We start from the raw sequence: 23312 nt of genomic DNA, 5'->3' as shown, positions 1-23312 counted from the left end.
AAAAATGAAGAGCAAGCAGGTAATTTCCCATTCTCTCTGCCACACTAGCACACAAAAAGCAACTACTGAACCTTCCACAGTTTGCCTTATGAATCACTGGCAATGCAGTGTGTAGCCATGCCTGGGGGTGTTTATTTTCCACAGAATGCATTGACATTACATGGAATACAGTTATGAATTACTAATAATACTAACACAGGAAACTAATATGAACAGAATCTATGTAATGCAGGCTGTTATACAACACTAGAGGGAAACTGATTCTTAGTCATCCTGTATGGCAGTTGTAGCCTTCTTAGTGGAAAGATAACTTCCTCCACCACAAGTGCTGCTCAGTTTTCAGTTTACAGACAGACTATACCACCCCAGCATTTCCTATCCAGTTCTTTCATGTGAGCAGACAAAATAACTGAGCCCGTGTTTATATAATGGAGTTATTCTCAGTTTACTAAGTGAGTATTTATTTGCAGTTGCTACATGAGCAACTATGTAAAAAAGCTCAACTTCTGGAGCTGTCAATGGTCTACCACGCTGAAGAAACTGCTCCAAGTGTAACATGCTTTCAATATGTAGTCAACAATGTCTATTTCATTGTCTCCACTATCAATGGCTGGCATATGTTTTGCATCTCAAGAGTATTAAATACATCCCCCAGCTTCAGGTCTCCCAACATCTGAGGAGGCCCAGAGGCTTAAATTGGCTACCTCTGTAACAGAAGTAGGTTACCTAGGTGTTATGGAACTTAAGATATTTCAACAAAAGCTGAGGAATGCTTTGCAGCAGATTAGTGTTCTAGATTGAAATGTTATCAGTCCCATTCCATCAGACCTATTGATACCCACCTTAGAAGATATACTGTAGATGCATGGTAAGGGGCTCCACTCATTGCAGCCCACTCTACAAGTGCCAGTAACTAAAGAATGGAAGTGATTTATGAAGTCTACCAGTAACACAGTTAATGGTGAGAGAAGTGCAGTAACTTTCTGGTCATTCACTAATTCACTACCAAGTGACTGCAACACTGTTGCATGGCTTCACAATATGCTGTCAATGGCAAAAAGCTGCAGTACGCCACATTTACCAATCCAGTCCCTTTCCCACCAACACTACATAGGTCACTGGCAATGTCACACATACAAATTAAGCACTTCTCACCCACTGTTTATAGGAACATATTATACATAAAAGCTCAGTTAACAACTACTTCATAAACTGAAAATAACTCCACTATGTAAACACTAGCTCACTAAATTTATTTTCTCTATTTACAAAAGAGAAATTGACATGAAATGCTGAGAAGTGTAGTCTGTCTGTAAACTGAAAAGCAAGCAGCACTTAAGAATCAATCTCTCCTGTAGCAGTGTAGAACAGGTTGCAGATATTAATGTAGAATCTGTCCACATACTTTCCTTGCATATATATTTGATGTAATGTTAACACACTTTGTGGAAAATAAACGCTCCTGGACATTTCCACTCATGAATTGCCAGTGATTCATGCAGCACACTGTGGAAGTGTCAGCACAGCTTTGTGAAATACCTGTAGTTGGTTTCTGTGATGTAGTGATCTACCTTTCCTCAGGCTTCTAACCACCACCCCTGCCTTTCCAGCCTGTTGTACCACCAGAACACAATGCATCCATTAACACACTTCTACTGCAGGTAGATGTGGTACACACATTTAATATTTGTTTTTAACCCACTTCATTTAATAATAAATATCAATTTTATACCATTAAAACACAATTTTTTTATACGCTATGATTTTTCCATCCTCTGCAACGTGGAAGTTAGTAGTCCTAGAGAAAAAAATGAATATGACCTTTTTTGGAGGAGATTTAATGTAGTTTAATTTTATACTGAGAGGTATTTTCACTAGATGTCATAGTTTTCAAGATAAAAATGTAAAAAAAGTTATCTTTACACATACACACACATCCCCTCGTCCCTCCCACCCCACCCAGACCCAATATGTCACAAATTTTAGTATGCTGCTGTTCATTACGCTAACTCTCCTCCTCCTTCAACCACTGTACAAAAACTTGTGACTACATGAATGTTTCCCCACAGTCAACATTTTTTTTTTTTTTTTTTTTTTTTTTTTTTTTTTTTTTTTTTTTTTTTTGTCTGAGCTGACAGCTGAAGTGTATTATTTATATTTGCATGTATGAAAATATGTACTTTAATTGATGAGGTGCATTAAAGATCTCTCAAAATGCACCAGTTTCTGTACAGTTTGCTGTGTTAAACTGTCAGAAAATGTGATATCAGTGAATAAAACTTTTACTGGAATTAAGTTCATTTTCGTCTGACATCACATCTAGGGATGAACAATCATTTTTCTCAGCTTCAATATAAAGGTTGAAATCTGATTTCAGCATTAAAAATGTATCTGGTATACATATTAGTAATCTGGTATTGCCTTATGTTTATGACATTTTTGTATGAAAATGGGGAAAATACCAAATTTCATGTCATTTTGTGAAAATAGTTGATTTTGTGTTATGTTTCCTTTTATCATTAACCTGAAATTTTCATGTAAAGGCACAAGAAATATCAATAATCAAAGTAATGAACTACATAAGAAGGATGGATAAATTTTATTATCTGCCAGCACATCATTCAGATACAGAATATAATGGAAACTCTACTGGGTGGAGAGTGCAGATGTTCAAGTAAACATTCCCTTAATCAAAGATATCTGATATTTTTTTATCATGTACATAACCACTGGTATCATTAGTGACATGATCTTATACTACTGTATTCCATAAGTAATGGAGCCCCCACCGTCTGTTAATTATAACTATATTTTCTTAAAATTCTCATCATTGTATTTAGATGTGGCTAGAGGCATACCACATTTTTAGCAGTCATGTGATGATAGTCCAAATACTACATCTCATTATTTTCTTGTGTTTCAGATGGTAGATGAGGATGAAGAAGAAGCTAATGAAGCACTGGATATGTCATGGCCAAACACAGCACGTAAACGGGTCACTTACCTACTTGTGGCACCCATTGTCTTCCCTCTATGGGTCACCTTGCCTGATGCACGAACTCCAAGAGGTAAGATACACAAAATCTACTTTACACAGGATCATAAACAGTCTTTCTTTGTTCTTTGGTTGAATTCTTCAAAGATGACTGGATAGTTCTAATTTTTTATTCTTTATCCTGCATTAATATTAACTTGAAACATACAAAATGTTGGAAACTGATGGATGTTAACCTTATTACTTTATGTATGACATTCTATAATGTTCAGAAATGTTTCATAACGTCAGCCATTAAGTGACACTACAGCTCAATTCTGAAGCAGTAATCGTAGATGCTGAAAAGTTTAGTTTCACCCATATACTAATCTGAGGAATTTTATGGCATTTAGGATTCTTAAACACACATAACATCACTTTTATTACACTTTTTGTGGTGCTCTGATGCTGTTAGCTGTCAAATTGCTTTCCTTTCTTTGGAAAAAAAAGTGAAGCACCTAGAAGGGGAGGAGGAAATGAAATGAAACTTCATTGGTTGGGAAGTATGTGATGTTATTTCAGTGACAAAAAAGCTGGGTCGAATGTACAAAGAACTTGGCAGTATGTGCCTGCTTATCAGTATGACTTAACCTCCTCTGTCCTGGATGTGAGCATTTATTCATTCCTGGATACTGGCACCAAGAGGGATTTAATGTCCAAGCTGGTCTGACACATTCTATGAGGGACAGATCTATGGATTGTGCTGGCCATGGGAGCACCTTAACATCAAGCAGACACTTCTGAAACATGTGCCATATGTTGATGGTAATTGTCCTGTTGAAAAATGGCATCATGACAATGTTGCACAAGAGGTAACACACGAGATTACAGGATGTCCACAATGTGCTGTTGTACCATCATAATTCCCTCAGTCACTACCACCTGTGACCTGAAGTCATATCTGATGGGCCCCCACACAGTGAATGCAGGAGTTACACCACCATGTGACCCTGAAACATTGAAACAGTGAAAATTCTTCCCAGTTTGCCATCATATTGGCATATGATGGTCATCTGAGCTAATGTAGAACCATTATTCATTATTGAACTCACTGTTACGCCATTCATCAGCAGTACATGCTGCCCAGTCATGGCACCACTATAAATGCAGCTAATGTGTTAATGATAGCCTACATGTGGGACAGTGATTCGCTTGTCCAGCTGCTGCTTGTCTTTGACCAAAGCTGCAGGATGACACAGAATGTTGCAAGGAGTCCATTACTTATTCTTGGATGTCAGGTGCAGGTGTGTAGAGGTTGAAGTGTGTTTAGTGCACAGTCATTGTGGTTGTCAGATGAGTTCAACCAGAGCCTGGATGATGAGTAGGCCTGCCCTCACATTCCCATGCAGTCCAACATTGAGGCACTATCACACATGAAGCTTGATATAGCACAATTCAACCAGTCAGCCAAGTGGCAGCCCACAGTGAGGCCCATTTCAAACACTGGCAGGTGCAGATAACACTTTCTAACTAGAGTACACAGCATCCTCATGTTCTTCACAGTGACCACTCCACTGGTTGAAACCTGAAATTAAGAGAAGTGAGATTCTTGGGGAAAATTTAAGTGTGTATCTAAAGGATAGACAAATGGGAAATAGAGATAGTGTATTTGTTGTAGTAGACAAAAAACTCAGATCCACAGATATAGAAATTAAAGCTGCACATGAGATTGTTTTGTTGAGAATTAGTATAAGGGGGGGGGGGGGGCATAAAATGATAATTGGATCCTTGTATTACCCACTAGATTCATATCTTGATGTAACTGAAAACTTTAGAGAAACCTCATTTTACTTGTACATAAGTTCCCCAGTCATACTGTAGTTATCGGTGGGGACTTAAATCATCCAATATTAAATGGGAAAACTACAATTTTGTTAGTGGTGAGCATGCTAAGACATATTGTGAAACTTTGTTAATGCCTTCTCTAAAAACTACCCAGAAGAAGTAGTTAGTAATGTCACTCATGGTGGAAATATATTATATCTAATGGCAACAAACACATCTGAACTCTTTGAGGATGTCCATTTCAAAATTGGTATCAGTAACCATGACACAGGTGTGGCAACAGTGATTACCAAAGTAAAAAGGACAACTAAAACAAGCAGGAAGGTATATATGTTCAGTTAACTAGATAAAAAATCAGTAGTTTCATATCTCAAAGTGGAACTTGAAACTTTCAGCACAGATCAAGGACATGTAGTGGAACTCTGATTCAAGTTTAAAAGAATAGTAGACCATGCACTGGATAGATAAGTATTGGACTGAATGGTCCATAATGGCAGGAAACCTCCATGGCATACAGTCACTGTAAAGAAACTTTTAAAGAAACAAAGATTACTGCATAACAGGCATAAAACAAAGTGTATGGCTATAGATAGAGAGATGCTGAATGAAATCCATTTGGCTATCAAGAGAGCAATGCATGGTGCCTTCAATGACTACCACAGCAGAATATTATCAAGAGATCTTTCACAGAACCCAAAGAAATTCTGGTCATATCAAAAGGCTGTTGACTGAACTTTGAGGTAGCAAAGCAAAAGCTGAAATGATAAACTCCATTTTCAAATGTTCCTTTATAAAGGAAAACTGACAAGAACTGCCCCAAATTAATCCTTGTACTGCTGAAAAGATGAATGAAATTAGTATTAGTGACAGTGGTGTTGAGAAACAGCTGAAATCATTAAAACTGAACAAAAGCTCCAGGCCCTGATGTAACCACTGTCAGATTCTATACCAATTTTGCAGCTGAGTTAGCTCCTCTTCTAACTAAAATCTATCATAGATCCCCCAAATAAAAAACCATCACCAGTTCTTCGGAAAAGGCACAGGTCACACCTGCCTACAAGAAGGGTAGTAGAATGATCCACAAAATTACCATCCAATATTCTTGACAGCAAATTGTTGTAGAATCTTAGAACATATTCTGACCTCAAACATAATGAATAGAATGACCTCCTCAGTGCCACCATGTAAAACCCAACTCTCACTTTTCTCACATGACATACTCAACACTTTGGGTTGAGCCAATCAGGTACGTGCAGTATTTCTTGATTTCTGAGAAGCATCTGACTCACTACCACAGCTACACTTATTGTCAAAAGTATGATCGTATGGGGTATCAAGTGAAACTTGTGACTGAGGACGTTTTGGTAGGGAGGTCACAACATGTTATCTTGCATGGAGAGTCATCATCAGATGTAGAAGTAACTTTGTGTGTGCCCCAGGGAAGTGTGTTGGGACCCTTACTGTCCATGTTGTATGTTAATGACCTTGCAGGCAATATTAATAGTAAAATCAGGATTTTTGCAGATGATGCAGTTAACTATAATGAAGTTCTATCTGAGAGAAGGTGCATGAATATTCAGCCAGATCTTGATAAGACTTCAATGTAACACAGAGATTGGCAACTTGCTCTACATGTTAAGAAATGTAAAATTTTGCACTTCACAAAAAGAAAAATGTAGTTTCCTATGACTATAATACCCATGCTGCAATCAACCAACTCATGCAAATACCTGGGTGTAACACTTTCTAGGGATATGAAATGGAATGATCACATAGGTTCACTCATGGTAAGGCAGGTAGTAGACTTTGGTGTATTGCTAAAATACTGGCAAAGTGCAATCAGTCTACAAAAGAGATTGCTTACAAACCACTTGTGCAACTGGTTCTAGAATACTGCTCAAGTGTGTGGGATCCATACCAGATAGGACTAACAGGGGATATTGAACGTATACAGAGAAGGGCAGAATGAATGACCACATTTTAGTTTGATCTGTGGGAGAATACCACAGAGATAATGAAGGAACTGAACTGGCAGACTCTTATGCATTCAAACAATCCTTCTTGTGCTCTATCTTGAATAGAACAGGAAGAAACCCCAATAACTGGTAGAATGGGATGTTCCCTCTGCCACGCTCCTCACTGTGGTTTGCAGAGTATAGAGATAGATGCAGATGTAAAAGTAGATTTGTCACTGTCCATGTTTCTTATATATGCCCTACCAGACCAGGTAACAGCTCTAAACACAAAACAGCACTAATTCAATCTGGTGGCCATTCTACCTGTCACAGAGAACTCTAATCATCTACTTACCAACCAATAGCGTGCGTGCGTGTGTATGTGTGTGTATGAAGTTCATTGACATCCAACCATTTCTTGTTGGTGGTTCACTTTTCTGTCAGGCTGTGTAATATCATTCCTTAGGCAATTCTTTTTGTAATCAGAGAATTCATTACCCTTCTCCATTGGCATTGATAAGATTTCAACGTGGTGCAGAGATTGGCAGTTTGCTCTAAATGTTCAGAAATGTAAAATTTTGCACTTCACGAAATGAAAACAACTTAGTATCCTTGACTGTAATACCAGTGAGTCACTATTGCAATTGTCCAACTCATATAACTACCTGGGTGTAACACTTTGTAGGGATATGAAATGGAATATATTAACAATCCAGCAGTCAGATGTGTGAAGTGAAATAAAATGATTGTATGGCACTGATGGTCAGGAGTCTCCATCTGGGGAAGCTCAGCTGCTGAGTTGCAAATCTTTTCAATTGATGCCACATTGGGCAACTTGTGTGTCAATGATGATGAGGACAACACTACCCCAGTCTCTGAGCAGAGAAAATCTCCGACCCAGCCAGAAATCGAGCCCAGGTCCTCTGCATGGCAGTCAGATGCACTGACCATTCAGCTAAGGGGCAGACAGGATCCTTGAGTATTTCATTGTACTGACAAATGGAGCCTAGACACAGTGACAACATCATGGATCTCAAACATCATTGTAGGCTAAGCCATCAATATTCCAATAAACCATTTTCCTAGTTAGTGTTCACATATGGTTGCACTGCAAGATTTATATTTGTTCAGCTATGTTTTATTCACTGTGGGTGCACTAATTTAAAAAAGTTTTTCAAGTACACAAAATAGGACAAATTTCTCAAGACCATACTGAAATAGCTATGCAGTGCATTAATCTTGTGCCCCATACTTGCTGAATGAATAGAAGTCTTATTCTAAGTGAGACTGATGGCCCAACAATTAAGATACTGGATTCGTATCACAATCAAAACAGTTTTAAATTTCCAGTTGGCCACTCTAATTTAAGTTTCCTTAAATCACATCAGATGACTGACAGAACTTTCCCTATCTTTAAGACTGATAGCCTTTATTTCACTTTCTCTTACATGTAGTGTTTTTTTCAGATATCTCGTTTTTTTAATATATCTAAATATATCAACAGAGAAAGTCATGTCAAGTCATGATGAAATAGTGTCCTGTGATGGCTAGCAAATCTACAAACATAGTTGTTCGTTTAGGCTACTTCTATAAGAGTCATGTGAACTGACAATAGTCTGAGCAAGCTACCAAAATGATCTCTTTAAGACCTTAGCACAAAATGTAATATATCACACAGGCACAAGAAGTAACCCTTTGGACTATGAAGAGCTGGAGGCATGATGTAGCTTTTCAAACAAGCCACAGAATTGCTTGCTTTGATCTGATGTCACATTGAAATGAAATAAATATCATGTATGAATATGTCCTACACTTGTAAACATATTGCTTCTCAGACTGTTAGTGATACTGCACATGCATCATCTCATGAAATCAATTGGGTTAGTGGTGTTCACCACTACACAAGGTGGCCCAGAGACCACTTTCAGATCCTACAGCAAATCTTTACGAAGAATCACACACGCTCTATGCTCAAAGTGTATGTTGGTAACACATGTTATGAGCAGTCAAGAGAAGGTATAATGGTGGAACACTTGATTTGTATAGCCACTGATGTAATGGTGTTTTTGTTTTGAGTGCAGAAAAAATCTAAGTATTCAACGTAACGAAAACCTTAACACATGAGGTGCAAAACTGCAGTCAAACAGAATTTTCAGAGAGAAACACTGTATTTGCAGGAGCAAATAAGAACAAACATGTAATAAATAATTTAACAATGTTCTTGATAATCTGCTTTTGCTGCTCCTTTCTGTTTCTGTTATTGATATACATAGTGCAGGAATTAATGAAAAGTGAAATTATCAACTCCAAATCCACATTTATTTGTATAGCTACAGATTAATCTGTCATCTCAACCAGTCTCTCACTTTCACATTTGCTTTCTTTGTCAACTCACAAACAAACTGTCACCTTCCAAGCTAATCTAGTCCTTGTGCAACATTACAGATCAGTCTCTACGACAACCTAGATTTAATATTTACATTCATTGGCTTTGCCGACTCATGACAGAATTATCACCTTCCAACCTAAGCTAGCTCCCAGGCTATGCTACTGATCAATCTCTCACCATGATCTACATTTCACATTCAGTGGATTCACAAACTCTCAACCAAATTGTCACCACACAACGTAATCTGGATCTCAGACTGTGCTACGGCTTAGTCTGTCATCACAACATAAATTCCGTCTTTCAAATGAAATCATTAATAATGTTTCAACACAGACGGTGCAAATGTGTAGTACACATCACTAAACGAATACTCCTGTATGCAGCAAAAGCAAAAAATAAGGACATGGCCTTCCACACAATGCAAGTAATTCACATCTTCTAGTAATGACAACCAAGATCCATATTTCAGGAAAATTGTTACTAACATTTCAAGATTAAAAGTGTAAACATGCTTTACAAATCTCTTTATACACTGAAGAGCCAAAGAAACTGGTATACCTGCCTGATACTGTGTAGGGACCGCACGTGCTCACAGAAGTGAAACTACACGACGTGGCATGGACTCGACAAACATCTAAAGTAGTGCTGGAGGGAACTGATACCATTAATCCTGCAGGGCTGTCCATAAATCAGTAAGAGTATGCAGGGGTGGAGATCTCTTCTGAACAGCACATTGCAAACCATCCCAGATATGTTCAATAATGTTCATGTTTGGTGGCCAGCGGAAGTGTTTAAAATCAGAAGAGTGCTCCTGGGGCCTCTCTGTAGCAATTCTGGACATGTGGGGTGTCACCTTGTTCTGCTGCAATTGCCCAAGTCTGTCAGAATGCACAATGGACATGAATAGATGCAAGTGGTCAGACAGGATGCTTACGTACGTGTCATCTGTCAGAATCGTATCTGGACATATCAGGAACCCTCATCATTCCAACTGCACACACACCACACCATTACAGAGTCTCCATCAGCATGAATAGTCCCTTGCTGACATGTAGGGTCTATGGATTCATGAAGATGTCTCCATTCATGTGCGTGTGCACCCACTCAATACAATTTGAAATGAGACTTGTCCGACAAGGCAACATGTTTCCAGACATCAATAGTCAATTGTCAGTGTTGACGGGCGCAGGTGAGGCATAAAGCTTTGTGTCATGCAGTCATCAAGGGTACATGAGTGAGTCTTCAGCTCCAAAAACCCATATTGATGGTGTTTTGTTGAATGGTTTGCACACTGACACTTTTTGATGGCCCAGCATTGAAATCTACAGAAATTTGCAAAAGAGTTGCACTTCTGTCATGTTGAACAGTTCTCTTCAGCCATCATTGGTCTCATTCTTGCAGGATCTTTTTCTGGCCACAGAAGTGTTGGAGATTTGATGTTTTACTGGATTCCTGATATTCACGGTACACTCATGAAATGTTCATATGGGAAAATCCCCACTTCATCACTACCTCGGAGGTGCTGTGTTCCATCGCTCATGCACTGTAAACCCACATTCAAACTCACTTAAATCTTCATAACCTGCCATTGTATCAGCAGTAACCAATCTAACAACTGTGCCAGACAGTTGTTGTCTTATATATGCATTGCCGACCGCAGCGCCATATTCTGCCTGTTTACATATCTCTGTATTTGAATATGCATACCTACACCAGTTTCTTTGGCACTTCATTGTGTAGCAATAACAGAAATGTCAGTATGTGGCAACAGCAGAATATGAACATGGGGCTGTCCACAAAATATGATTTATCTGTAAGTTAATGGCACGAAGATACATCTAGTCAGCAATTGTACAGTGGCTACCACATTCTATCCTCTCATTGTCTGCATCCAACTTGACATGGAAATGCATTGCCAACATCTGCTGTACAGTACAAACTAATATGATTGGATGGGTATTTTTAAGGGTTAGCTGTTTCTACTGAAATTTACTAAGCATAATGTAACAACTTTTCCTGGGTTGGTTTGAGGTGCATTGTGAAAGATTTAAGACACAATCCTCAGCAAAATGTTTGCCAGATGTGAAATCATTTGTACATACAAGCATTGGTTAAGTCATATGATTAATATCTAAGACATTATTGGCAAGAAGTGAAATGCCACTGGTTGGTAAATCATCAGTTTTAACATCAACAGTTTTTTAACTTAGAAAGTCTTTTACAAAATGTTTCATACCCACTGACTGTTGACCTGTTTTACAAATATCGACAGTTATCATATTCTACACATCATGAGATATGTCCCTTTCTCAGCAACCATTACTTTAGCATCATTTCTACTGATTTGTAGGTCAGCTTCCTTATGTCATCACAGAAGCAGGCTACTTCTTTTCTGAAAGATACACACTTCAACAACATCAGTATACAACTTAAATTTTCATTTTCTTCTAACAGTATTTTAAAATCACTCTTCACTTGCCTTGCTATGGTAGATGGACACTGAACAACTTAAGGAAATCTGAAAAAGGCATCAACAACTAACAGCCAAAAGGTGTCAAGATAAGGTCCAGCAAAGCCTATATGGATTCATTCCCAAGGTGGCATGGGTGCTGGCCACAGGAAAAAAAACTGTGTGTGGTGCTGCCTGTTGCCTAGAACACTGGCAGCAGGCTGTGACCAGATGCTTCACCTAGTGATCAATACTAGGCCAGAACATATGTCGACGTGCCAGTTGTTTATTGCGGGAGGCTCTCCAGTGACCTTGATGTAACAGCGTTAGAACCCCCTGTGCAGCAGCACTGGAAGCACAGTGTAGGGAGTATCCCCTTCAATCAGCAACAGAATGACAATATCCAACAGAAAAGATAATGACAGAATAAGGAGAAGTTTTGGATTTAGTCACATGCTCAGCCTGGCAGATAGTCAGGCCACATGGGTCGTATCGTGTGCACAACTTGTTAAGCACTCAGTCTGCTGCTACCACTGAAGCTATCCTGGAGCTGGTAATGGGGAAAGCATCAACAGTGTGCCTTGCTTTCATGTCAAGTTGAAAACACAGCAGTTCTTCTTGAACAAAAAACAAATTGAGCCACATGGGCTGCCGAGAAAATACATCCCCATTAGCTTGCCATGATATAGGGATACATATGTGGCCAAGACTACATGGTTATCAGGTTGGAAGGCCACAAGGCAAGGCATGGAACATAAATTGTTTTTCAGTTCCATGAACACTTGCTCACAGGCTGGTGACCACTTGAAAGCAACTTCTGCATGAATCAACTGGTGCAGAGAGTGAGCCAGAGTGGCTGCACCCAGAGAAACTTATGACAGTAAGCTATCTTACTAAGGAGTGCCTGTAGTTCCTGCAAATTGGTCAAACAAGGCAAAGCTGCCATAGCGGCAAGATGCTATTCCACTGATTGAACACCCTGCTGGGAAAGTTCATGACAGGTATGCAATAGATGGTTGAAAAAATTTTGGCTTACTAAGATTACAATTAAGGCATGTGGTGAGGAAACAGTAAAGAGAGAAAATACGTTACATAAGTTTTCTTCCATTGTAGCACCAGCTATGACAATATCAAGATAGGTGATGCAGCAAGGAAAATCTGCCATAAGTTGCTCCAAGAAACATAGAAATTGCCACAAGTTTCAAGATTTAACATACTTTTTAGAGACCTCTCACATTATATATTAGTTCACTTGGAAGTATTCAGGTTCTGCACTGGAATGATGATCACTATTATGTCAATGAAAATTAACTAGTAAGAAATGATATTCTGTTGCAGTATACATAACGTCACTTAATGGCAGGTATTACTTAAGCCATCTGGATAATACCTCCTTGTTATTATGTTTTATCATATGATTTCGTGGGTATTTATCCTTATACAACACCTTAATATTCACCAACAGTTCACACTTTCTTCACACGTTTTCCATTATCTTTTCTCAACATCAAGTTAATAAATATGATACTACTGTCATAAATTCGTGACCTGTATTCAGAAAGAATGGGATTCAAATCCTCACTCAACTAACCTGAATTTGGTGTCCAGTGATTCCCAAAACATAGGATAAACATTAGGATGATTCCTTCGATGTGACCTTGAACTCTAATCTTAACTGTTACATCTAGCCACTGTTATGTGCATAACATACTGGAAAATTACAACTCTTGAACTGGGCTAGATGACACAAGGGAGGAGCAAGATTCAAATTCGGTCCAGCCCTCCTGATTTCCTTAAATCACTATAGTGAATGCAATGTTTGTTCCTTCAAAATATCTCCCTTAGTTGTGTGAGGTACCTATGTCAAAATCAGACTAGAGCTCTGACTTAAAAGACCTGAGTATCAGTGTGATCCTAAATTCCGATCTTCTTTCCTTTCATTACACTAACATTGTCATTTGAATTCCTATGACCTCTTACTTCAGACAACATTATATGAATCCGAAACATTAAGTAAAACATATCACAGAGCTACATTGCAACATAATTCTCCACAAAACCAACATTTCAAATTTATTTTATGAGAACAATGTACTTATTTCACTCTACAAAGTTATTTCAGGATATTTGGTTACTTCAAGCTTGGTCCATAGGTTCTGCTGATAAGATTTTCCCTTGTTTGGGCATTTTATCTTGCTTTCTATAACACTTAAGTTGAGCTACTGTTAATTATATCAACTAAAAGTGTTTTTCTCAGCACTGTGTATTTCTTTAGCATTACTTTACAATGAATTTTAACAGACATCAGCACTATTATTAGCTAGTAATGTAAGACTGACACTCCCATTGTGCAACAAATCACCAACATAAATTGAGAAAATTAAAGGTCATGTTAGGACTTCCTGGGTTATACCAAATTTATCATTATTTCTCATACACTTTTGTCACAAATGATAAAGTATGAATACATAATATAAAAAAGGCAGCCACTTACCTGTAGAAGATTGGTGTGTGGTGTACAGAAACAGTTAATACTAGCATACAAGCCCTTGCTCTTTTTCTAGTTAGAATAAACACATTCACATGCACAGACACACACACACACACACACACACACACACACACACACACACACACACACACACACACAGATACCCAATGGTCCACATGTGTGGTAGCAGCATGAGTGGTTACTGAATATCAGTTATCAAAAGTAGTTGCCAGAGTAGATGGAGATGGGAGGGGCGAGGTTGGGGAGACATACTAGTCAAGAATGGGGTAGCACAGTAATGTGAGGCAGATCTTTCAGTCAGATGACCCAGCAGCTGCACAAAAAGATGAAAGGAGTTCAGAAGGTAAAGCATGCTGTGGATAAAGAGAGAGACAGGGGGAGGGGGAGGGGGTGATAAGGGAAGAAAGCAAAGAAAGGTGGTGGTAAAGAAGGAGACAGTAAGGGGTGAAAGTAAGGGTAAGGAATGGAAAAAAGGTGGAAAGGTGCATAAAAAGGGGGAAAGAGAGAGAGAGGGTGAGGGGGAGGGGGGGAAGGAGAGAGGGTGCCCGCAGTGAGGAGACTAGGAGGAGGAGTAGTAAATGATCTAGACATGAAGAAATGATGTGGACAGAAGAGAGAAGGGAAAAGGTAAGGTGAGTCAGCGGGAAACAAATTATAGGAGGCTTAGGCAAGGGGGATTACAAAAGTACAGGATATACAAGAGGCGCAATTCCCATCTGCATAGTTCAGAGAAACTTGTGCTGGAAGGAGTATCCAAATGGCCTATGTAGTGAAGTAGCTTTTGAAGCTGAGACTATAATGCAGTGCTATTTAGTTAGAGTTTGTTTTGTTAACAGCACTGGAAGAATAAAATTTGAGAAAATGTAACTGAGACCTTTAAGCTTTGAATGGAAGGCTTGAAAGATTCCATGCCAACCAATAGCTTATTTAAACTCGTATAACAATAACATTATGACAGTAAATAAGGAAACAGGCAAGTGAGTGAGACATTAAAATATGATTAAAAGCAAAAGAAAATTAAAGATGTGTGTTTGATGTTACTGAAGCGTGTACCTCCTAGAAAAGAAGTAGACAGCTTTTGTGATGGAGCATCAAAACTGACCTACACATCAGTAGAAATACTACTAAAGTAATGGTTGTTGAGAAATAGAACATATATCATGAGTTGTTTATCATTGCCTCATCTTACCTTTTCCCTTCTCTCTTCTGTTCATCCACTCCTCCATCTAGATCATGTACTGTCTTCTCCCACCCCACATGTAGACGCTTTCTATCTCTTTCTCTCTCTCTTTCTTTCCCTCTCCCTCTCTTCCCCTCTTTTCCCACCCCTTATCCTTACCCTCCCACCTCCCTGTCTCCCTCTACACCAACACCTCCTTCTCCTTTCCTCCCCTCTCCCCCCCCCCCCCCCTCTCTCCCTAACCCTTGAAAGCTTTACCCTCTAACCTCATTTTGTCTTGTTGTGCAGTTGTTGAATCTTCTTCATTTTTAACAATACAGAGAAGTGAATTACATTGGCATTCATAAAATCTGGCATTTGACAAGAACATGTGTAATACTGTCCAAGGATCCCCCAATATTACAGACTATATCACAGAGATTTTTTTTATTACTGAAGTCATTTTTAATTACTGTTATTTTGAAATAATATCCCATTAAAATTCATCAAATGTTGTTACTCAGTATAACTGAAGTGCCACATGCATAAACAGATGTGAATCAGCTTTGTTTGTAATCAAACTGACCTGTATTAAACCACTGATAAATATCATCTTAGACACACAGAAATTACATGTCACACTGAGAATATCTGTTGATTCCCATAATTCACTAATTAAATAAAGATTGTAGATACAATAAACTAGCCAAAAATTCCTACAGTATAGTGTATCTAGGTAACAACTGTAACCCATAAATACATTCATTTGCTGGTTTGCCACAAATCTGTGCCATAAGCACTGGGTACACTCTCAATACAAAGTAAACTAGCTAGAAGCCAACAGCAAATCATTACAAGTGTTTTGATTAGTCAGTGGCTGTACCTTCAATGCATTCAGTTCAGATCTTTTAAAATAATTATTGCAGCCAAGGTTGTAACTTCAATAATTTTTGGGTACTGCACAAAAAGTTATTAATGATGACATTCATTACTAGAAAATCAGAAAATGAGTATTATGAGAAGGATACATATACTAGAATGTTGAGTCACAGACAGGCACAACAAAAAGCCTGTTATACATTTTAGTTTTTGGCCTAAAGGCGTTCTTTTAAAGTAGAAAACACAAACACATATTCATGTAAGCACAATTCACAAACATGCATGACCTCTGTCTTCGGCCACTGAGGCCAGACTATGAGCAACTGCACCTGATTGGAGGAGCAATCCTTGGGTGGTGGGGGTAAGGAGGAGGCTGGTGGAGGGAGCAGGGATATCAGAATAGGGGTGGTGGGGGTGTAATGCACTTTGTGGGAGCATGCAGGGACATGGTGGGGACAGGGCAGGGCTGCTAGGTGCAGTCAGGTAGGTTCAGATGGGGGAGGGGCCAAATGGAGTTAAAAAGTATAGGACAGGAAAAAGAGTAGTGGGTGCATTGGTGGAATAGAAGGCTATGTAGTGCTGGAGTGGAACAGGGAAAGGGATAGGTGGGTGAGGGATAGAGACTAACAGTGGGTGAGGTCAGGGTTTACAGGAACATAGGCTATATTGCATGGAGATTAACCCACCTGTATAATTCAGAAAACCTAGTACTGGTAGGAAGGATCCAGATGGCACAGGCTGTGAAGCAGTTACCAAGGTGAAGCACATTGTGTTGGGCAGCATGTTCAGTAATCGGAGATTCAGTTGTCTCTTGTCCACAGTCTGTCAGTGGACATTCATGTACACCAACAGCTTGCTAGTTTTCATGTCCATGTAGAAAGAAGCACAGTGGTCACAGCTTAGTTTGTAGATCACATGACTGTTTTCACTGGTAGCTTTGACTTAGATGGGATATGTGATGCTTGTGACCATACTGGAGTTGGTGGTTGTGGGAGGATGTATGAGACAAGTCTTGCATCTGAGCCTATTGCAGGGACGTGAGACATGAGACAAGGGGTTGGGAGTAGAGATGGAGTAGGGATGAACAAGGATACTGCGTAGGTTCAGTGGGTGGTGGAATACAACTGTGGGAGGGGTGGGGAGGATAGTAAGTAGGATATTCCTCATCTTACAGGACAACAAGAGGTAGTCAAAACCCTGGTAGAGAATGTGATTCAGTTGCTCCTGTCCTGGGTGGTGCTGAATTACGAGGGGACTGCTCCATTGTGGCTCGAAAGTGGGAATGAAGGTGGTGGAAGGTGAACTGGAGAGACAAGGCACTTGAGATTTGTTTCTGTATAACAGATTCAAGACCTGTCCCATACATCCTCCCACCACCACCTACTCCACTCTAAAACACTGGCATCACCTATCCCATCAAAGGCAGGACTACCTGTGAAAGCAGTCAAGTGATCTACAAACTTAAGCTGCAACCACTGTGTTGCTTTCTAAATGGGCATGACAACCAACAAGCTGTCTGTCTGCATGAATGTCCACCATCAAACTGTGGCCAAGAACATGCTTCCCAACACAATTTGCTTCACTTCACTGACTGCTGTGCTGTCTGGAACCTTCCTACCAGCACCAGCTTTTCTGAATTTTGCAGGTGGGAACCGTTTCTGCAATGTATCCCTTGCCTCAGCCTTCAGTAGTCCCTGTCCTTAACACACCTATGCCTTTCCTTGTTCCCACTTCAGCATTACACAGCCTTCTATTCCAACAATGCAACCACTAGTCTTTTTCCCCTCCTCTACTTGTTTTCCACTCCCCTTCCCCCCACAAACCTCCCAGCTGCATCTAGCAATCCTACCCCTTGCCCACTATGTCCCTGCATGCTCCCACAACCAGCACTACATACTCCCCACCCCTACCCTGCTATCCCTCCCTGTCCCCACCCCAGTCTCCTCCTCATTCCCACCGCCCGTGGATTGCTTCTCCTATCAGGTGCACTAGCTCAAAGACTGGCCTCAGTGACCAGAGGCAGCGTTCATGTGTTCATATGTGCTTGCGTCAATGTGGGTGTGATTTCTACCTTAAAAAAAGGTGTTTTGAACAAAAACTCAAATGTATAGCAGGCTTTTTGTTGTCCCTGTCTGTGACTCAACATCTCCTATATGTGGTGAGTAGCAATCTATTCTTTTGATAATATTGTCAGCTATATTATTTATGTGATGATAATATGAACTGCAGTGTAATTTGATATTTTATTTGCTGTTCTACTCCTAGGAAATACTATGGATTTGTTTGAAAAGTCGTTTTTGTATGTTCTTTGACAGCTGTCAGTATCAAAATATCAGTAATATAGGGTGGTTACAATCAAACTTCTGGTACTTGAGTTAGCGTAAACGAAAAACTACTTACCATATGAATACCCAGTTTTATAGGAATAATTTTCAGACTATGTACTGCTGGATTTTCATTGTTAGTAGTGTTATGTCATGACTTGTCATTTGGTACTGACACTGGTATGGCAATGCAGGGTTGAAACAAAAGCATCGGTGTGAATTAGAGGTGCAGGCAGTCAAAATGGGTTCGGACAGGCTGAGTAGGGCTTTAATCGTAAAGCTGTTTTATCAAAACAGCAGCAATAGTGCTGCTGCTCTTCATGAGTATTGATACATTAAAGGAATATGGAAAGGTCTTTCTTCCACATCAGAGTTGAACAATATCGTTTGTAAGTTTGAATTAAGTGGTGATTTGGGAATTGCTCCAGAGGCTAGTGGCCAACTGTGCCACATACTGTTGAAGAAGTATTGTTCCCACAGCTGAGAATGTTGGATGCAATGTGCAGTCTTCAAGCAGAGCATAAACTATGTCACAACAACTACACATTCAATGGTCCACTGTTCAAAATGTGATGCACACAATTGTGAAATGGTATCTATAATTCAGTTTCAGGCTGTGGTGGATGCAGATTGTACTCACATTGAGCAATGTTTGTAATTTGTAACGTAGGCTGAGCTGAAAAATATTCAGTAAGATGTTCACAAATACTTGCCAGCTTATAAAAAAAATAAGGGAAACAGATAGGTAATGACAGAGGCGAAGAAACTTCTGTAGAATTAAGAAAAACAAAACCAAACCATTATCTGGCAAGAAATGTGCTAAAGCCTATAAGTAAAAGTCAAAGTAGATGTGCTATGCACTGAAATATAAATGGTTTAATCGCTGGTGCTTCAAACAACAAAGGCTCCAAAATAGGCGAATTGTAAATCATTTCGTCAGAATGTGCAAATACTAGAGTTGTTTGTTTAAATGAGCACTGGTTTACTGAGGACACAATTAAAATTTTAACAAAAGGGGGAACTTATGGTTAGCAAGTAGCCTCTGCAGAATAAACAGGTCATGTGGAGGATCATGTATACTTCGGCGCACTGGTGTAAATTATGAAACAAGAAATTGTTTTAATTATTTAAATGAAGAATGCTTGTTTGTGAGCCTTTTTAGAAGTAATGGACTTGCCAGTAAATGTTGTAGTATCCTCAATAATAGAATCCCAGGGAGGTCAACAGGTATCTAACTTTCAAATTACACTAGAAAACCTTTGTAGAGGAAAAAAAAAAAATTCTGGTAGCTGATGATTTTAATATTGATATTATATGTGATACTAGCTGCACTTCAAGATTCACTTCTTTGGTAAAGAAACATGGTTTCAAATTGCATTTCGCCAATCAGCAACCTGTATTCACCATGTTTTTAACTAATTATGTATATGAAGAAGGGCATAACACAAATTTTGTCTAGATTTGGGCATGTCAGATCATTGTGCATTGTTGATTGAGCTGCCACAGACAGACATCAACATTTCAAATGTGAAAACCCATATGAGAAGGAACTCCAGCAAATAAAACTTTGTTAACATTTAGTAATAAGCTAAATGAGAAAATATTGTAACTCAAGTGATAAAAATTTTGAGAATTCCTAAACGTTTTCTTGGTGTCTTTAATGAAACATTCCCACCTAGACCCTGCAGCAATAAAGTGACAAATAAATTACATGGATTACTCAGGGCATAAAAATTTCCAGTGTAAGGAAAAGGCAGCTGCACAGAGAATTAAAATATAATAAAGAGAATGATTTTGTAGCATATGTTAGAGTCTATAAATCTATATTTAAAAGAGTTATCAAGGCAGAAAAACAACTGGAAAATATCAGGCTAATTTTAAACCATAAAAATAAGACAGAGGCTGTGTGCTGAGTCATTAAATCTGAGTTAGTGGTTAAAGCCTGGGACCAAGAAATTTCAAAAGTTAATATTGAAGGAAACACTATTGTAAGTCCAGCTCAAATACCACAGTTCTTTAATGAATTCTTTATAAATGTAACAGACTATCACAACAAAGTAAGTCCTCTTAGCCTAAATGAAAATTCTGAACACATTACAATTTTTTTAAAAGTTCCTACAAAGGACATAGAAAATGCAGTCCTAGCACTAAAAAACAAAAAATCAAAAATCTGTACATTGAAGTGGAATACCTACGAAAGTTGTTAGAGCAGCACACAACAAAATTGCTAATGCACTAGCTCAAAAAATAAATCATTGTCTTGAAAAGGGCTGTTTCCCAAAGGTACTGAAATATGCTGAAGTCAAATTATTCTTCAGAAAGGGATCGAGAGAGGTCATGAGAAATTATCATCCTATCTCATTTCTCCCAGTCATATCTAAAATATCTGAAAAAGCTGCTGTTGTCTAAATCCAAAATTTCATTGTAAAATATTGTCACGTAGAAGAAGGTGTAATTAGATGAATGATGAACACCAACTTCACTCAACAAAGGTTTATTCAGCACTTGCACATACCAGTGTGTGAAGTGAACTTCCTCCAGCCACAACACAAACAGTATATATACGGCTACAGAACATTGCAGTACAATGATTCTTGACATTTTTGGATACTTCTATAATGTACTCGAACTGAATATAGAAATTAAAATTGTACAGTCCAGGTGAGTTTTGAATTCATGACCTTCCATGCAACAATTTAGTATCATAACCACTACACCACAGTGACTGTGTTAGTCAGATTCTTCTGCGACATTGCTCCCTCCTTAAGAGAACAGCATCTCGGGTTACACCCTCCTAGTCTGGGAACGAGTCATCAGTCCTGCATACTGTGACTCCTGATGACTGATGTTCGGCATGGCGGTGACCTTCTTAGAACTTCCTTTGCCGATACACTCTTCATCACATTTCCACTTGTTGCCTGTCGCTGGAGCTTCGAATTTACCCTGGGTTGCAGGATCCTTATAGGGCTTCATTCAAAGGACATTGACTGTACCTCTGATCTTTTGTCACCTTGAGTCAGGGTCAAAATCTTCACCTTCATAAGTAACATCAGACACCTATCTTACAACCTTATAAGATTCAAAGTAGCGCCTGAGGAGCTTCTCAGAGAGACCAACCTTCTGAAAAGGAGTGAAGATTCAGACGAGGTCACCAGGCTGGTAGACAACAGGGCAGTTGATCATGTCATACCTTCGGCGATCGTTTTCTTGAGCCTGCAGCATGTGTAGTTGAGCTAACTGCTGACCTTCCTCAGCTCTGGCTAACACTTGGCTCATGTGGTCATCATCCACGTCATCAGGATGTAACAGAAACACACTGTCCATTGTTGTAGTTGCCTCACACCCATGCACCAGGAAAAATGGTGTAAATCCCGAAGTGTCTTGTTTGGCAGTGTTGTAGGCAAACGTCATGAAAGGTAGCACCTCATCCCAGTTGCTCTGCTCAACATTCACAAACATTGATAGCATGTCGGCCAAGGTCTTATTAAGGTGTTCAGTAAGACCATTAGTTTGCAGGTAGTTGTCATGTGATGAGTAATGTTGCACCAACGGTTTATCTCTGTCACAAGATTCGATTGGAAAACTTTCCTTGATCTGTAATTAATGACCTTGGGGCACCATGTTTTAATACAATGCCTTCCACGATGAATTTGGCTACCTCGGATGCTTTGGCTGTTTTCATGGCTTTTGTAATGGCTTAGCGTGTCAGATAATCAGTGCAAACAATAACCCATCTATTACCACTAGCAGACATTGGAAATAGTCCAAGGAGGTCAATCGCTACATGCTGGAAAGGCGTTTCATCTGGTGGAATTGGTATGAGTCGGCCACGTGGTTTCTGAAGAACTACCTTTCTCCTCTTTCAGTCTAGACAGTGCAACACATAGTGATGGACACTCCTAAATAAATCTGGCCAGAAAAATCTCTTGTGGATTTTACTGTATGTCTTAATAAATCCTAAATGTCCAGCCTCAGGTGTGTCATGGATTTTCTGTAGAACATCTAAGCGCATGTGTTTAGGAATCACTGGTAGCCACCTCTTTCCAAACGGATCAAAGTTTTTCTTGCAAAGTAATCCACTGACTACCTTAAATTGTCCGTTCGCATCCTCTGGCCGATTTAAGGCAAGCATAATTTGAGATATCTTGGTGTCCTTCTTCTGCTCAGCAGAGAGATCCTGGAGTGCAGCGAGACAGTCACTATCTTCATCAAAGTCTTGTTGGTCTTGCACAGGGTTTCTTGAGATACAGTCAGCATCTTGGTGTTCTCTTCCGCTTTTGTACACTATGGTAATGTCATACTCTTGAAGACGTAATGTCTACCTGGTGAGTTGTCCTGTTGGATGCTTGAGACCTGTCAACCAACAAAGTGAATGATGGTCTGTAACAACTGTGAATGGCCTTCCATAGAGATACTGTTGAAATCTGCACATGGCCCAGATCACTGCAAGACATTCTCTTTCTGTAGTTGAGTAGTTTCTTGCAGCTTTTGTAAGTGTCCGAGAAGCAAGGGCTATTACGTTCCCTTTTCCATCCAAAATTTGCACCAGAACAGCACCAATCCCATATCTGCTGGCATCTGTGTGTAGTTCTGTAGGTGCTCTCTCATCATACAGACCAAGTACAGGGTTAGTCCTCAGAGCATTTTACAGAACAATACTTTTAGGAATAGGAAATTCCGCTATAGATCTCACCTTTTCTGAGTCTGGCTACACACCTTCATTTGACACAAGGTGTCCAAGTATTCTGATTTCTTTTGCTCCAAAGAAACACTTTCTTGGATTAAATTTCAGTCCGCTTTGTTAGAGACACTTAAGACCAGCTCTC

General features: G+C 39.3%; 1 protein-coding gene across 1 annotated transcript in view; it reads left to right on the top strand.

Annotated features, from left to right (window-relative positions):
• LOC126481881 (sodium/potassium/calcium exchanger Nckx30C) overlaps window positions 1-23312 on the top strand; it is a 1430899-nt gene that overhangs the window by 1343332 nt on the left and 64255 nt on the right. The window contains exon 6 of the mRNA XM_050105840.1: window positions 2924-3068. Coding sequence (XP_049961797.1) covers window positions 2924-3068 — 145 coding nt within the window. The remainder of the gene's footprint in view (window positions 1-2923; window positions 3069-23312) is intronic.

Source organism: Schistocerca serialis, chromosome 5 (assembly GCF_023864345.2).
Source record: "Schistocerca serialis cubense isolate TAMUIC-IGC-003099 chromosome 5, iqSchSeri2.2, whole genome shotgun sequence".
NCBI lineage: Eukaryota > Metazoa > Arthropoda > Insecta > Orthoptera > Acrididae > Schistocerca > Schistocerca serialis.
This window is presented reverse-complemented; position numbering and strand designations above follow the sequence as displayed.